The sequence below is a fragment of the Lepisma saccharinum genome, chromosome 8, assembly GCF_977018435.1.
Source record: "Lepisma saccharinum chromosome 8, izLepSacc3.1, whole genome shotgun sequence".
NCBI classification, from domain to species: Eukaryota; Metazoa; Arthropoda; class Insecta; order Zygentoma; family Lepismatidae; genus Lepisma; species Lepisma saccharinum.
In genome coordinates this window covers 62,664,519-62,682,239 of record NC_139236.1, presented here as the reverse complement: position 1 = coordinate 62,682,239, position 17,721 = coordinate 62,664,519, and the positions used below count along the sequence as shown (strand labels likewise).

General features: G+C 38.8%; 1 protein-coding gene across 5 annotated transcripts in view; it reads left to right on the top strand.

Annotated features, from left to right (window-relative positions):
- The window catches only part of MetRS-m (Methionyl-tRNA synthetase, mitochondrial), a 67,053-nt gene that overhangs the window by 7,616 nt on the left and 41,716 nt on the right, over positions 1-17,721 (top strand). For all 5 annotated transcript variants that reach the window (XM_083126766.1, XM_083126764.1, XM_083126767.1 and 2 more), the window contains exons 4-8: positions 3,770-4,001; positions 5,293-5,539; positions 6,582-6,793; positions 9,053-9,244; positions 10,384-10,614. In XM_083126766.1, the coding sequence (XP_082982892.1) occupies positions 3,770-4,001; positions 5,293-5,539; positions 6,582-6,793; positions 9,053-9,244; positions 10,384-10,614 (1,114 nt within the window). The remainder of the gene's footprint in view (positions 1-3,769; positions 4,002-5,292; positions 5,540-6,581; positions 6,794-9,052; positions 9,245-10,383; positions 10,615-17,721) is intronic.

Here is a 17,721-nt window from a genome sequence, read left to right as displayed (position 1 = left end):
AATCGACCTTTTGTTTCCTTGTCCTAAGAGCTGCTGAAAACTCGCGGGGGAGGGTGGGAGCAGCCCGAAATGACTGCTGGACTTGCAGTCTTGGCCAATGTGTATGGCAGGTCAAGCTCTTTCATCGATAAATACACCACCTTGAGAGATAAGATCGCAGGAATGTTCGAAAATACAGATGTGTGGCGCCTGGAAGTCTGGCCCATCTGTCCAGTTCAGCAGGTTCCCGTGAGTGAGCAACTCTCGGCCTTGTAGCCGACAACTTCCGGTAACCGCTTTCATTCAAAATGTGTTATTTGTTCCCTGCAACACTTCATAAAAAAGCGAAACTGTTAGAGATAATCAAAACCACATAGGTGAACTAAAGATCGTAAACCCGCTTAATGCGTTGTCATCCAGGTTTCCACAAAAGTTTACTTCGATCTTACGTGCATCATAACTCCCGTTTCCCACTAAATACGTTTTCTTTCCTAATTGTGTCGATGTCGTAATATCTGCTAAAAAAAGTGTTCCGTTGGCTTACTGACTTCTCCCTCTTTTCCTGTCAGGAAACGTAGGGGGGGGGGGGGGTGCGATGCAGATTGTTTCAGCCACGATTTTCTTGCTGATGCGGGCTGATTACAGGCGAGGGTGGAAAAGGACCCATCCCTCTTCCTTTCCTTTGACGTCTAAAATGGGGCAACCAGTTCTGGATATATTCTTGAAAACGAACAAAAACCATAGAACAAGTAAAACAAAAAGGGACCACCCCCTTTCCCAGCTCATTCTCCGCCACTGGTGTGCACGGCAATGTTGATAATTGCAGAATTCAGTTGTTTTTTTAAATTTATTTATTACCTAGTCTTACCATAAATACTGTCCCAAAGTTGTAAGTAAATAGACACAAAATGGTGAGAGATATTGTAATATCAGAATAACATGAGGTGCATGGATGCATTATGAACCAAAATCACAAATAATTATTCGAAATGGCCACCTTTAGCACTGACACACTTCTGAAGTCTTCGTGGCCACTCATCAATGGAATTACGCAACACATCAAGTGGAAACTCCGCAGCTGCCTTCTCAAGAGACCGCTTTAAACTGTCAATATTGGGATGTCTCTTCTTGCAAGCCATCTCTTGATGCTTGGACCACAATTTCTAGTCCAAAGGGTTTAAGTCTGGCCTGGCAGAGGGCCAATCTGACGTGGAAATGAAGTCAGGAACATTTGCCTCCAACCACTGCTGGGTGGTGAGTGCTTTGTGTGCTGGGGCTGAGTCCTGCTGGAAGCTCCAGTTCTCTCCATGGAAGATGGTGTCGGTAAGATTCTTGCATAGTTTCTCAAGCACTGTCTGCTGGTACACTTTGGCTGATATTTTTACCCCTTTTTCACAGAAATGGAGCGTGCCCTCATAGCAAATGTTCCAGACTTCATTTCCACTTCAGATTGGCCTTCTGCAAGTCCGGACCTATACCCTTTGGACTACAAATTGTGGTCCAAGCTTCAGGAGATGGCTTGGAAGAACAGACATCCCAATATTGAAAGTTTAAAGCGGTCGGTCTCTTCTGAAGGTAGTTGCTCATTTTCCAGTCGATGTGTTGCGTAATTCAATTGATGCGTGGCCACGAAGACTTCAGAAGTGTGTCAGTGCTAAAGGTGGCCATTTCGAATAATTATTTGTGATTTTGGTTCATAATGCATCCATGCACCTCATGTTATTCTGATATTACAATATCTCTCACCATTTTGTGTCTATTTTCTTACAACTTTGTGACAGTATTTATGGTAAGACTAGGTATATATTTTTTTTAATGCTGTTGTCTGCATAGGAAATATTGCCCGTATTATTGTCTGTTGCGTGGTAAAACGTAAAGCAAGGGTCATTTCTTTCTTCTTTACACTGCTGTTAAAAGTTCCCTCTTGGACAGTTGCGTTATCTTTAAAATGCTGGGACTTTTCTCTTCCGCCACCTGTTGCTCGAACTTCCAGCCGGTCTCTTTGTTTTTACGATGCAGCTGGCGCCAGTGTTTTGTCTAGCTTCTGCTAAGCTCTTGCTTGCAGATAACAGCGATGACTCATCCAGCGCCAAGGAAAAAGTTATTGTTTTGATTTGAGGATAACCAAATTCGATCTCCAGAAAGCAAAACAAGAGTTAAAATAACTTCATGTTCTGCGCCTTCTGATAAGCACAACTGTAAATTTAATTTACCTTTCTTCAGAACCATTCATGTGGAGGAAAAAAAAAAGTGTGTTCAATGTAGGAATGGTCGCTGAGACTGATTAAAAAGACATTATTCAAGGTTAAAACGTTTGGAGGGGTGGGTGTTTGACATCGAGAATACTCCTAAATCCAACATTAAATCATGGATTAAGGTGAGATTAAATAACGATCTACCATTTTGATATGTGAAAATGCGCAGTTTCATAAAGCTTGTTTTCAGTTCATTTTATGCTGATGGGCTAATCGGGACTAAATATACAGTTTAAAGTGAAATTCAATTCCAAACGCGAATGATTATCAACTGCCACATTGTTTAATGACCTGTCCTACAATGTGCTTTGGGTGAAAATAGATCGCAAGTTGCGCATTTCCTTTTTCACGCTGGATTACAATGCAAGTCAAGGAAGGAGTTTGGACTGCTCCCTTGAATGGGGAAGGAGGGTGAATGAAGTTGGTTGAAGCAAAGAAAAGTGACTTTTTTTTTTACGATGTATTTTACACAGCCGAACCAGAATGAAAATTACAGCCCTGCCTTTATTTTTTTTGTCTGGTACCTAGAGAGGTTGTGTTGTTTCTCCCGAGAGATCTAATCTTACCAGTTAATCTTGTAACAAACAATGCTCCAGTAAACCCGTATAAAATCCAACATTCATTCTGCCCGATTATCTCCAGACTTTTGCTGGCACCAGTCTGACTGGTGTCAAGATTCTTCGAGTTTTGCTTGCAATAAGCGAGAGATTGTTTTCCTTTCCATAGGTCTCAGTGGAAACGGGTTTCTCATTAACTAGAATTGTAAGAATTTCCTGGAAAAGCAACGACTGTGTACAATTGAAACAAAGTAACATTATTTTAAATTCTCTTTTGTGAAAACTTTTTCATGTTCTATTTTCCTTCTCACAACACGCATCCTGTGCATAACAGGTTGTATAACTACCAGGATAAATGGTGTTACCATCTCCTAGGCATCTTTGTGTCCGTTTGAGCTCCCTTTAAGCTGAAAATTGGTGCAAATTCCAATAACGATCCCTTCGAAATAACGACCCTTTTCCCGGGAACTGTGAAAGGTCGTTGAATCGAGAGTTGACTGTATGTCCATCTGCACTAACTTTCACAAGGGCTGATTGAAGTTTGACTTATGTGAATATTGAATTCACTACACAATTTGCATAAACATTTTATTAATGTTGATAATTCACACCACTTGAAGTTTACCTAGGTATATTCGTCACTTTGAAATGTGACGCATTTACATGTATGGAACATGCTAATGTCCAACTCATTTCCAACAGTAAGTGGAGATACGGGAAAACAAAATTCAGCCGACAACTTGTGAGCATCTCCTCATGATTCTATTTATTCGTAAGGTTATAAAAATCATGATTTGGCTTGAACATACCCTACCCTCATAATTATTGTTGTTCTCACAAAATGTAATGATAAAAAGTATGTTTATCAGACACAAAGCTAAAATTTTGGTATTTACATGTACATCCTAAACATAACTTTAGTATTGCTATCACCACTTTTGATTGTGCAATATAGAATAATTTTAATTTGTTTTGCAGTCATCTCTGAAAGACAAAGACTATATCTATGAAGGCAGTTATTCAGGATGGTACTGCATACCTGAGGAATCGTTTCTGACCGAGACTCAACTGAAGGAAGTAACACTCCCCGATGGAAGAGTTCAGAAAGTGTCTGTGGAATCGGGCCACCCTGTTGAATGGATTGAAGAGAAGAACTATATGTTTCGCTTGAAATCTCTACAAGATTCCATATTACATTGGTTAAAAGATGGTTTGTTTATTTTTTCTTTAATTTTGGTAGAACGTATATTATACGTTCAGTTTAACTTGAGTTATACTTGTTATTAATTATAATAATACTGCATTTTATGGTCACGTATAATGCTTGTGGTTAATACTGAGGACTAGGATATCAAGTTTTTCACTTTAATTCATTGGGTTATATGTTCTGTTTTGCTTGTTGAAGTTATCTTTTGTTTGTTAGGTGTTTAAAGATTCCTTAATGTTTGATTCTGTGCTTTCTGTTTACAAATTTTGAATTTTTTTACTTGATGAAGTCAATAGATTGATTGATTTGATTTATTTTACTTCACTTTTCTGCCACTAATAACTAATTGCGAAGATGGGGATGAGTGACGATGCACTGAAATTGATGAAGGGACACTCAGAAAGAAGACTGGGATTCAAACCCGGGATCATGAAGCCAATAGAGTAAGTGTAACAATTACTTAATTTGTTGCAAAGCAATGGCAGAGTGGTGAGCGTAATGAAGTCAGAGGTCCCAGATTCAAACTTTGGTCAAGGCACAATGGGTGTGGCTTTGTGTTCATTGCATCATCTGTTTTTCATTCATCCTCACTGTAATGAATTCAAAAGGAAGAAAAGCGACAAACTGAAATAGAAAGACAGATAGACAAAACGTAAGCCATATTTTAATTTAATATCAGATAAGTAGAATATCAGTTGTTTTTTTATTTTTTTTTTTATTTTATCTTATACCATGGCATAACATCCCATGAGGGTCAGTGCCTACCTATCTACTGCTGACCTCACTCCCACCAGTAGTTGTTTAAGGTTTCCATGACTGGCTTACAGTACTCATTCATAGCTCCCCAATGTCATCACCACGATGGTGGGTAGCTATGGGCAGCATACACTGACTGAAATCTCGGGAAAAGTTGTTACACTTCCTCAAGGTGACTTTAACCTGTGCGTGTCAGGAAGTTGGAGCCCAAAGCTTGAGCCTGTAGACCGCACGCCCATGGTGCATGAACGAATATCAGTTACTGAAGTATATATATATGTATATTAATTTCACTTTGTGCACAGAAGGGCTGATTGGGACTGGAACTATTGTTTAGAATGGGATCCAAAACACTATGTGCCTCCACCAGGTATTGAACCGGGACCACTTGATTACAAGGTTACCACTGTGCCATTAGGAAGGCCTTTGGTGAATATTTTATTGATACTTTATCAATATCAGTATGTTCCTAATACAAACTAATAATTTCAACACAAAAATATCACCTCAAACTCTGCTATACGTTTTTGCATTGTAGAAAATGTTGTGAGGCCATTGAAGTTCCATCGAATGCTGACCAACTGGGTAGAGGAGGGCCTTCAGGATCTGTCGGTGTCTCGGCCAAAGGAAAGGATCCATTGGGGAATACCAGTGCCTGGCGACCCAACACAGACCATCTACGTCTGGTTAGATGCCCTGGTAAACTACCTAACAGTCGGAGGCTATGCTAAGGATGCCTTTACGTGGCCAGTGGATCTTCATATAATCGGGAAAGATATTTTGAAGTATGAGTGTTTTTTATTTTATAAGTTTCTTATGGTCCATGTTTTAACAAAATTAATCTTTTTTTGCGTATAGCTCTCATGTGTATATATCCCATCACTATATGGTAGCAATTAACACACCATTTCTTTAAAACTACACAAGATATTTCAGTTCTGTTCTTTTTGTTCATTTTTATACATATGAAGGTATGACATACTTAAATTACGAAACAATATATCCATTGTTTCTACTATAAACAAGCGGAATTTGAAAAAGTACTTTGTTTCCCTCTGAGTTTTATGGTATAGATCTTATAAAACGGGCTGTAATTCCTCAATCTCACATTTTCTCAAAGAATAGTCTTTTGTCATGCTTCCCTCCAAATTTGGTGCATCCAGCATCCATAGGGCCAAAGCAAAATTCCAGAAATTATTTTCATAAGCTGGCAACACTTCCCTTCTCATACAGTGTTATTATTTTTCTTAACAAAAGTTTCTGTGGTTGGCGGAATGTACCACTGCTACATACTACATTTTTTCGTACACTTTGGTCTATTGTGGTGGTTACAGGGGTGTGCAGGATACAAATTTCTTTGTTAAATTTCAATTTTCTCCTTCTTCATCTTTCTTCCACTGTCATTATTGGGAGGTACAATGTATAAATTTTACCCCCACTATGTTGGAAAAAAAGCACAAACCTATTTCATCTCTTTACGACAATTGGTTCTCGAGTTACAATTTTTTCCTTTCTTCTTCTTTTGTTGTGGGGGGTTGCGTGTGTATGTGTACATTGCGGCAAGTTTGAAAATCATGTGCTTGAGAAGTTCCCATGTGTAGAGGCTATCCACTTGGGCAAGACTCCATCCGATAGCTTTGGTGCCAACTTGTGTATTTGTGAACAACACAAGTGAACTGTCCAATTTCTTTTGTGCTTTTTAACTGTGTATCAGTGAAAGCAGATATGTATTGGAAAGGTCAGTGAAGTAAATTGAAAGATCACTTGCTTATTCATAAATTGTGTATCTGCTTGTGCATGTTCTTGAAATATATTATTTTCTTACAGGTTCCATGGGATCTACTGGCCAGCATTCTTGATAGCTGCTGGGCTAGAACCCCCCAGGTGCCTCCTGTGTCACTCTCATTGGATGGTTGATGGAGAGAAAATGTCGAAGTCCAAAGGAAACGTGGTGGATCCTTTTGATAGGGTCGAAAGATACGGTGCAAGTGGGTTGCGATATTTTCTCCTGAGAGAAGGAGTACCACACAGTGATGGAAGTAAGTTTCCTTCAGAATGTATGCACCGAGCCTCTGTTTAATGCTCAGGATGCACCCCATAATTCTCATTCCCTTTCTTTTCATAAAGTATTCCAATCGGCTTCACAAACAGAAACAGGGTACAGTTTCCACTTACACTAATTCATTTATCCAAAAGGTTTGTAGTATTTTAAAAATACACAAGAACAATTTTCCGTAGCCATAATCAATATTTAAGTTTTTTTAATATTATCATAAGTAGTGTGCATAAATCATCTTTGATACTGTCATTCAGTCAGTCAGGCCATGAAGGTGATAAGGAAATAAATAATTAACCATCGATTTATACAATAAATGTTAAACAAGTATATTTTCATTTGTCTTTTTTTTTGGGGGGCGGGGGTCTGGACCACTTAAATACGTCCTTGTCTCTGGGTTAATCAGCCATTTCCTTGGAATGAGAATAGCTTCAAAATCATGCAACTGACAAAACAAGCATAGGCGTATATTCGGGGCTATCTAGGCCATCTTAGAAACTCAGACTCCGGGAATAAAATACAGAAAAAAATATCTATCAGAAAATGTGCATAAAATTGTTCATTTCAATAAGAAGATGAACCTGATTTCTTAGAAGTTGGAAACATTGCCCGCTTTCTTTGAATTCGCGAGACTGCTGGCCCAGCTGGCGGGCAACTCCACGGGGGTGACAGGTAAGCTTGACTGGGCTCCGATCAATATTGCAAACCAATTTTTCCCACCATGTAATTTCCCCAGGATCGGGGAATTGTGGAGTTAAACTGTTACAGTAGAGAGAACAGGGTTGCATTTGGCAAGGAAAAAACCCTCTGAACTTCCTCAACAGTCTGGGTCAATGTTGCAAATTAATTTTTACCAGCATGTAATTTTGCCAGGCATGGGAAATTTTGAAGCCGAATTATCGCGAGCAAGGGGAAAGTGTCATGTAGCAGGGACAAGAACATCATTGAATGCTTGCAGAGGAGTTGAAAAAGAGGTCGTTGACCTTCAAAGAACTAGAGATATAGTGGGGAGTAGAAAATTGTTGGCTGAGCGGGAATGGTTTACCGAAATGACAAGGACCAGTTCTAGTCTAGATCGCGTTGAGTGGTCTTGGTGCGTGAAATTTATTTAGAGGCAGTGTGTGAATACAGTAGTGAGTGGATTGTATTTTTGTGAATGATATGAGCTGTGTTGTGTAGTGAAATGAGGGACATAATTAACATGCTGTCTTTTCGGCTTATGAATGACTATAAGATCCAAATCGTTGTGGATTTTTGTTGTATGTCCACTTTATGAACAGATAAGCTAATGGGAATCGGACCTACAGTTAAAGTGGTATCTAAACCACCAAGCATCAAACCCGGAACCCCTTAGTTTCAAGGCAAGGGTGTTATTACTGTGCCAACAAGGAGTACCCGAACTTAAAATCGTGAAAATAGGTAGGTTGAAATTTTATTTTTATTCTCTTATATAGGCCTACATAATATTTCAAAATATGGGCCTCTCATTTATGCAAATAAGAATGAAATTCTTGAAATCCTTTCCTTACTGACAGTGTACATTTCCATGTTTTATTTATGAGGTATATATTTTAATCACAGAGTCACATCACTTCAACCCGCCACCCCAAATGAGTTAAAGAAACAAAAACACCCCCACCAGCAAATTTTTGTCCATTCGAACACTATGATATGGTGCGATAGCCCAGGTTCTTAACCCAGTATACGCCACTGAAAACAAGGTACATATTGTGGATTTGTATCAGTTTGTAATTTCTTATTTTAAGTCACTTTTCTGTCCATGTTTAGGTATATGATGAGGATGAATTATGATTAGCTGAAATAAATGAAGGGACATTCACAATAAACTTCCATGCCAGGACTCAAACCCATAACCTTTGGTGGCAAGATTATGAATTGATCCCTTAAGGTGGCAATATAGATTTTTTTAAAAAAATAATATTGACATTTTTTTCCATTTTCATTGTGGTTTATTTGAACATTTTCTCGCCATAAGGGCAGTACATTAATATTTCTCACCGTGGCAGTTCGCCATGGTAGTCAAGTAGGTAGGGAATCTGTACTACCATACAGGGGACCTGGGTTTAATTCCCAGGTTGGAATTGTTCCAGCAACGTTCCCTCATAAATATCTTGGGCTCACCCACCCTGGGTGTCAAACCCAGATCTCCAGCATGACAGATGCTTACGATATATGTATAATTTATTAGTTGCAATTAAAATACTGCATTTTGATATTTCAGATTACAGTGATACTAAGATAATGCGTATTTTGAATGCAGAATTGGCAGATACCCTTGGGAATCTGTTAAGTCGTTGCTGTGCTCCGTCCATAAATTCATGTCAGGTGTTCCCTGCATTTAATAAAGAAGCTTTTGAAATATACTGCAAAGATCAGTCAGAGAAGTTGATGAATTCGCTGACTGAACTGCCAGGTATGCATGGTAGAATCAAATGCAAAATTTCTGTTCAATCTCTATCTCTGTGTGCTTTCATCTCAGGCAATTAAGTTGCACATAAGGCATGAGAATTCAAGAGCGGATTAAGTGATAATTGTGCATTGTGTTTGAAAGAAATTAAATTGTTGTCTGTTCTGCATGAAAATGGCTTGCTTTGCTATGTGTGTTCAAGTTTTATCATTATATTTCCACTTTAAATGTGCTGTACCTTGAGACCAGTGTTTGAAATTACATTTTTAAAATAATGATTCTTCTCAAAGAATCATAATTTGTAAGAGAGATTTGCAATACGGTTTCAATATACATTAAGCCTTAAGGGCAAGAAGGATAGTTTGTGTCCACCCAGATGTGAGGACCCTAAACTGCACATCCCCTCACTGACCTTTCGTAGTGATGAGCTTGGGATAGAGAGGTTTCTCCACTGGGTGGTTGTACGAGGTGGAGAAAACTTAGCATTATGCTTATGGAAGTATTATTTTACTTGTTTTCTTTAGAATATCAAACTTCCGATGGCGTAGAAAGACATATGATTGGAAAAAGAACAGGCTCAAGATTTCATTTGCAGTTGGAGAAGTCAAAATGTCAATTTGATTAGATGTAATTTAAAGTTGAAGTTGCCTCTCCATAAGAAATATGGGATATGTAAATACTTAGTCATCATATTTTTCACAGATCGTAATAATCAACTTCAAAAAATGCTTCCACCTCCAACATAGGGAGAAATTAATGCTTCCTTTTGCCTGTGTTTTTTTTCAATGGCAGTTCACATTTCCACATTATTGAAATAAAGGCTCACCTGGTGTAAAACTGTTCCTCGTAGCCTTATGTGGATTAAGTCCAATATACAGCAAATCTTAAAAGCCATATAAATTAAGAAAAAAGAGATATTGTAGGCATGAATATTTCCACCATTGCTACTCGTAACCCCATAGAGTCATGCACCAAGCAATCTCATGTGACTTCCTTTAAAAAGCTTGCAAGAGATCAGTGTTTCTAGACAGCGAGTGTGCTTACTAGACTTAACAGCACAGATTTTTATGCAAATTAGTACATTTCTGAGGTAAAATAGTGACATTATAAATATCAATTAATACAGTAGTCTTGATACTTCACAGACATCGTGAAACTACACTTCTCAGAGTACAACTTCTACAAAGGCATCGATGGCATCATCAGCAGTCTGCATTTGGCAAATCAATTTGTCCAGGAACAGAAACCGTGGGAGTTAAAGAAGGCAGGAAAGCAGGAGCATCTAGACATCGTTCTTCACATCACCCTTGAGGCTCTTAGAGTATGTGGGATTCTTCTGCAGCCAATTGTACCACAGCTTTCAGATAGTTTACTAGGTAAGAGTTTTATTACATTTTCTAGGGCTGTGGCAAATCTACAGAGTTGGTCCTGTTCTTTAGAAATAAATTCAGAAGTCTAATGTGATTCTGCTTATTGGATTTCAAGGTCAGTCACTATTCTCATGGTTCAACTACCTATTTGTAATTAGCCTAGCATAGTGTTAACACAGTTTCGATCTCACCATCATGGTTCCTGGGTTGGAATCCCAACCTGGGCATGGGTGTTCTTTGTGAGTGTCCCTTCATTAATTTGATCAATTTATCATGTATCAGCATTGTCATGAGTAGCCTAAAGTGGCAGAAAACAATGCTAAATAATAAAGAAATGAATACAGGTGTTAACAAATGTTTGCACTGGTGCCAAGCTAAATTGAACGATTTACAAAGGCTACATAACTGTCCTTTCTGGGCGATATATCGATATTGAGTCTATATTTTTAAAATATTGAAGCATCAATATTGTAAAAATATTCAATATTGAAAATATCGATGTCGATATTGATATCAAAAATATTGACGTCGATATTCAATATGTCTATATTCGATATTCAATATGTCTATATTCGATATCGATATTATCGACGTATGGTGGTGTTGCATTCCTTACATACAAGTCAAGCAAATATGTGCAACAACCAACAAAAATAACAAGGTTCCCTTTATAAAACTTGCTGGTTACCCTTCTGTGCACAAGTATTAGGATGGTATTGATATGATACGAGACAATACTTGTCGAAGACTCGGTCTCAAGTTGTAAATGATTGTCTCGTTCTTGGTCTTGCCTTCATATACAGCATATACACAGCACAAAATATTTTGTAATAACATTTTTCTGTTTACTGCATAGTTTCAATGCTATGAGCAGGGACAGCTTCAGAAGAGGGCAGGAACAAAACTTCAAATCGAAAGATATAGATGTGTTGGTATTGTCACGATTGTTGATATCAGTATTGTCTGGATCATCGATATCGGTATTTTCGGCAGAGTCTATATCGGTATTTTCGATATATCGATATCGCACAGCCCTAAATATAGCTACTCTTGCTAGCATAGAAATGAAAAGTACCAAAGAAAATAATCTGATCCGTTAAATAAGAGAAACACCCCATAGGTTAATTCCAGAAAGCTAGAAACAAGCTAACCAATGGAGTGCAACCTAGCATACTCTGGATGTCGTGAATAAGGTCAGAGCTCTTGTATGGCAATAATCCAATCCTTCAAGAAGCCATTCAACCATGCTCTACCTACAGTTACCTCCAGGTACCCATTGATTGGAAGCTGAGAGAACCACAGAGACATTTAATGGGAAAATTTTAACCTGAGATCCTGAAAAACGAAGTGGAGTCTTGTGCATGGCAGTCAGATGCCCACTGACCACAGCTCCTATTGATTATAAGATTTTGATTATTTTCTGTGTGTTTCTAAGAGCATTACAATTCCAGTTGCCAATGACTTCAACTCCAGAGGATCCAGCTTCAAAAATTTGAAAGCAAATGAATTCTATGGACATCTGTGTAGATCTAAATTTATTGTAACATTTTCATTAGGCAAGAGATTCTAATTTAGACTGTAAAAACTGTCGGAATAACTGTAACATGATTCCTTGAAAAGCAATAAGCAGTAACTGTACAGGGAGATCCAAAAGTGTGGAGACACCTGAATAGAAGTTGAATGACATACTATTCTGCAAAACTAACATTGTAGGTTTGTAATAGGGGTGGGGGGAAAATGTTATAGGGCATATGACGATGAAGGCCGCCATCTTGAATTCAACTTCAGAATTTTAAATGGCAAGGGGGTGATATGATGTATGAAATCAGGCTAGAACTTCACGAGAAATGCAATGGTGAAGGTTTTTCGACGTATCTATAACCAGTAAAAAGTTATGAATGAATTCTTGTACCAATTTGCTCCTTTTCGAGGTGTTACAAAAATGCCTTAAAGTTTATTTAGTGGGTCTGTAACGCATCGAGATCAAAGTGACGTGTAGGGAGAGAAGTTCGCATGCCATTGCACACGATTTTAATCAGATACATCCATGAAGAGCTGCGCATTATGAGTGGTTGTTGCAAACAATTACAGCATGACGCTTCCATTGAATGAAAAGTCCTTCACAGTGACAAAGCTAATGTTTATGTTTATAAGGAAGTTCATAAACAGAATATTCGATGTCTTTTTTTCTGATAACCCATTTTGGACAGATCAAAGCTGAATGGTTAGTGCTGGTAAGTTAATGGTGTGGTGTGCTGTGTGGAACATGATTGGTTAGTCCATTTTCCATCGACAGAACCTTAAATGCATAGGGCTACAGGTTTTTTCATCCTTGCTTACGGAAGAAGGTACTTTTTACAGCGTTTTTTTCTCAGTATGGCGGAACACCAGAACACTATGGAAACATTGAGAGACAGGTTCTGTCCAAAGTTATCAGATGACAAGTGTCGCATATGCTGTTTATTAACGTCACCATGAACATAAACTTGTCATTGTGAAGGACTTTTCATTCAATGCAAGCGTCACACTAATTGTTCGTGACAACCATTCATGATGCCCAGCTCTTCATGGATGTATCTGATTAAAATCGTGTGCAATGGCATGTGATCTTCTCTACCTAGACGTCACTTTGATCTCGATGCGTTACCGGCACGCTAAATAAATTTTAAGGCATTTTTCTAACAGCTCGAAAAGAAACAAATTGGTACAAGGATTCAGTCATAACTTTTTACTAGTTAAAGATACATCGAAAAAACCTTTACCATTGCATTTCTCCTGAAATTCTAGCCTGATTTGACATATCATATCACCCCATTCCCATTTAAAATTCTGAAGTTGAATTCAAGATGGCGGCCGTCAACGTCTTATGCCCTATAACATTTTCTCCCACCCCTATTACAAACCTACAATGTTAGTTTTGCAGAATAGTATGTCATTCAACTTTTATTCAGGTGTCTCCACACTTATGAACCACCCTGTATAGTGACACTCAGCATAAAGATGGACAAAACCTTCAGAGGCACTGGATCCTGACACCAGAGCCGTAGTTTGCATGACCACCAAGTTTCCATGGTGTAAACTGTGAACTAAACATGGCGCAAACAGCTTGCTGAGAGTGAAGGCCAATCAAACTGCTTTATGTTGTAGGTTGGATGATGCATGTGCATGGCTGTCCATGATTCTCAAGGCCACTACTCCTCCTCTCCAGATCATGTTATAATCCCCAAATAAAACAATTTAGTTACGACTGTGTACCTTAGTACCTACTACTACTATCCTATTACTGAAAGTCCCTTTCTTTTTTGGCTTTTCTGAACATTACTTGATCTGTCTCCCCCAAAATTCTTCCCTTTTTCAACTAATAAATTAAATCTAGGGTGTTTGGAAAAAGGCACATAAGTCACAAACTGCGATTTTCTATTGCTTTCATTGAAGTTTCATTGAAACAATTAAGAAATTATTAGATGCAACCTATCTTTATGCTGCCCGGTCTTTTTGCAGCCTTTCCATATGCTACTCATTGTTTCTGACACTTGTCCTTTCCTGATCCATTCTTTTAGCGAAATGTGATTGTGACTCCCATATTTTTTGAGACTTGGTCTTTAGCGACCCGTTCCTTTAACAACCTGCCCTTATGCTACACAGTCTTTTTGAGACTTGTTTTTTTGCTGACACATTCTTGTCGTGGCTTGTCCTACAGCGACTCGTTGTTTTAACAGTCTGTCCTACAGCGACCATTGTTTTATCGGTCTGTCCTACAATGACCGTTGTTTTAACGGTCTGTCCTATGGCGACCGTTGTTTTAACGATCTGTCCTATGCCAATTGTTGTTTTAACGGTCTGTCCTATGGCGATTGTTGTTTTAACAGTCTGTCCTACGGCCTGTCTTTCAGTGACCCAGTTTTTTTGCAACTTGTCCTCTGGGGACCCGTTCTCGTAGCAACCTATCCTTATGCTGCCCGGTCTTTTTGCTGCTTTTCCATATGCTACTCATTGTTTTTGAGACTTGTCCTCCGGCGACCAGTTTTTTTAGCGATCTCTCCATATGCTACCCAGGCTTTTTTCAACCTGTCCATATGCTATTCATTGTTTTTGAGTCTTGTCCTTTGGAGTCTGGTTTCTTTTAGCAACATGTCCTTATGCTACAAACTATTTTTATGACCTGTCCATATGGTACAAAGTGTTTTCGAGACTTGTCCTTTGGCGACCCGTTCTTTTAGCGTTCTCTCCATATGCTACCCAGTCTTTTTTCAACCTGTCCATAGGCTATTCATTGTTTTTGAGACTTGTCCTTTGGCCACCCGTTCTTTTAGCGACCTGCCCAGTCTTTTTATGTACTGTCCATATGGTACAAAGTATTCAGACGATATATAATTTATGCACATTCGGCGTACATATGGAAGGGGGAAAGTGGGGAAATCCCCTGAAAAATATATTTTTTAAAGAAAATAAGGGGTTTCTCCCCCCCCCCTCCGAAAAAAAGGATATGAAAAGTTCAAAATGCAAATAGAATTTATCGCTGGCATGTAAGGAACAGAAAAATATTGTCATTTTTGTCATATGACCAATATTACACGTGTTGTACCCCTGAAACGAAAGGCTTGTATGCAACTGTCTCAAGCTTCGGAATTGAGCGAACTGCAGAGTTACATTGAAATGACTATAGCTCAGAAACTAAATGCCCTAGAGATATGAAAGATATACCATTGTACGCAGAATGAATCACAGATTCAGACGATATATAATTTATGCACATTCGGCATACATATGGAGGGGGTTAGGGGGGGAAATCCCCTCAAACATACTTTTCTTAAAAAAAAAATGGTGTTTCCCCCTCCCCCCAAAAAAGGAATGTCAAAATGCACAAAATACAAAATTTATGCAAATTTGGCATATATATATGATTTTAAAAAATTGTCACTTCACCCAAAGAATGTCCTTGCACTTGGGCACAAAACAACACCTATGCACAACATTCACGGACGAAAAGCTAGAACGCAGTAAAAAATGAGCACCGATTCTTACAGCTGCTTGAAATTCTATTTTTAGACAATGCAGGGTAACCCGTGTTGCAACTTGTGGACACTCGTGCTAAAAAACAAAAAGATTTCCTTCACCGCGCTTCGAAATTCCATTCTCACAACGTAGATTCAACAACCAGTCTTTCCCCTCCCCCACCCCCCACCCCCCTGCTTGCGCCCTCATGGAAAATTTTCATTTCGACATCGGATACTGATAAACAAGCTTCCTTTGAATGCAGTTAACAGGCGGGAGTGAAAAGCATTGCTTTAGAACAACAAAGCCCGTCTTCCTTTGTCGGCAAAAATTTTCCCTTGAAAAGAGACGCAAAAGAGAAGTCCCTTTTCCCACCTTTTCCCCTCCATTTTCATGAAGAAAAAAAAGGTGCAAGAAACATTTCTGCTAAATACATGTGTCAGGAACAATATATATAAAAAAATCGAATTTCTAGCCAAAAATAGAAAAGTTATAACGTAAAAACTACAACCTTGACACAGCGTCTCGATCGAGACGTTTAGGACCGCGAGGGTTACATTTGGGTATCTCAATCGAGACGCTTGGACCCAAAAGGTTAATGGCCTGTCTTTCAGTGACCCAGTTTTTTTCACGACCTGCCTTTACACTGTTTTCTTAAAACTTGTCCTTTGGCGACCCATTCTCTTAGCGACCTATCCTTATGCTTCAAAGTATTTTTGAGACTTGTCTTTGGCTACCTGTTCTTTTAGCAAAGTGTGCTTATGCTACCAACTAGTTTTACGACCTATCTATGTGGTACAAAGTGTTTTCGAGACTTGTCCTTTGGCGACCCGTTCTTTTAGCGATCTCTCCATATGCTACCCAGTCTTTTTTCAACCTGTCCATAGGCTATTCATTGTTTTTGAGCCTTGTCCTTTGGCGACCCGTTCTTTTAGCAACATGTCCTTATGGTACAAAGTGTTTTTGAGACTTGTACTTTGACCACCCATTCTTTAAGCGACTTGTCCAAATGCTACCCAGTCTTTTTATGAACTGTCCATATTGCACAAAGTATTTTTGAGACTTGTCCTTTGGCGACCCGTTCTTTTAGTGATCTCTCCAAATGCTACCCAGTCTTTTTCGACCTGTCCATATGCTATTCATTGTTTTTGAGACTTGTCCTTTGGTGACCCGTTCTTTTAGCAACGTGTGCTTATGCTACCGACTAGTTTTACGATCTGTCCATGTAGTAGAATGTGTTTTCGAGACTTGTCCTTTGGCGACCCATTCTTTTAGCGATGTCTCCATATGCAACCCAGTCTTTTTTCAACCTGTTCATATGGTATTAATTGTTTTTGAGACTTGTCCTTTGGCGACCCGTTCTTTTGGAAAATGTTCTTATGCTACACACTATTTTTACGACCTGTCCATATGGTACAAAGTGTTTTTTGAGACTTGTATTCTGGCCACCCGTTCTTTTAGCGACCTGTCCACATGCTATTCAGTCTTTTTACGAACTGTCCATATGGTACAAACTGTTTGTGAGACTTGTCCTCCTGCCTTTCTATATGCTACACAGTATTATTGAGATTTGGCCTTTGTGGACCCATTCTTTTAGCTATCTCTCCATATGCTACCCAGTCTTTTTTCAACCTGTCCATATCCTATTCATGGTTTTTGAGACTTGTCCTTTGGTGACAAGTTTTTTTTTAGCAACATGTCCTTATGCTACAAGCTATTTTTACGAACTGCCCGTATGGTACACAGTCTTTGTGAGACTTGTCCTTTGGCGACCCGTTCTTTTACCGATCTGTCCATATGATACAGTGTGTTTTTGAGACTTGTCCTTTAGAAATCCTTTCTTTTAGCAATGTGTCTTTATGCTACAGACTATTTTTACGATTGTCCATATGGTAGAAAGTGTTTTTGAGTCGTTCTTTTAGCGATCTGTCCCTATGATACCCAGTCTTTTTAGAACCTGTCCATATGGTACAAAGTGTTTTTGAAACTTCTTCTTTGGATACCCGGTCTTTTAGCAATGTGCCTTTATGCTACAGACTATTTTTAGGGTTGTCCATATTGTAGAAAGTGTTTTGAGACTTGTCCATTGGCGACCCGTTCTTTCAGTGACCTGCCCTT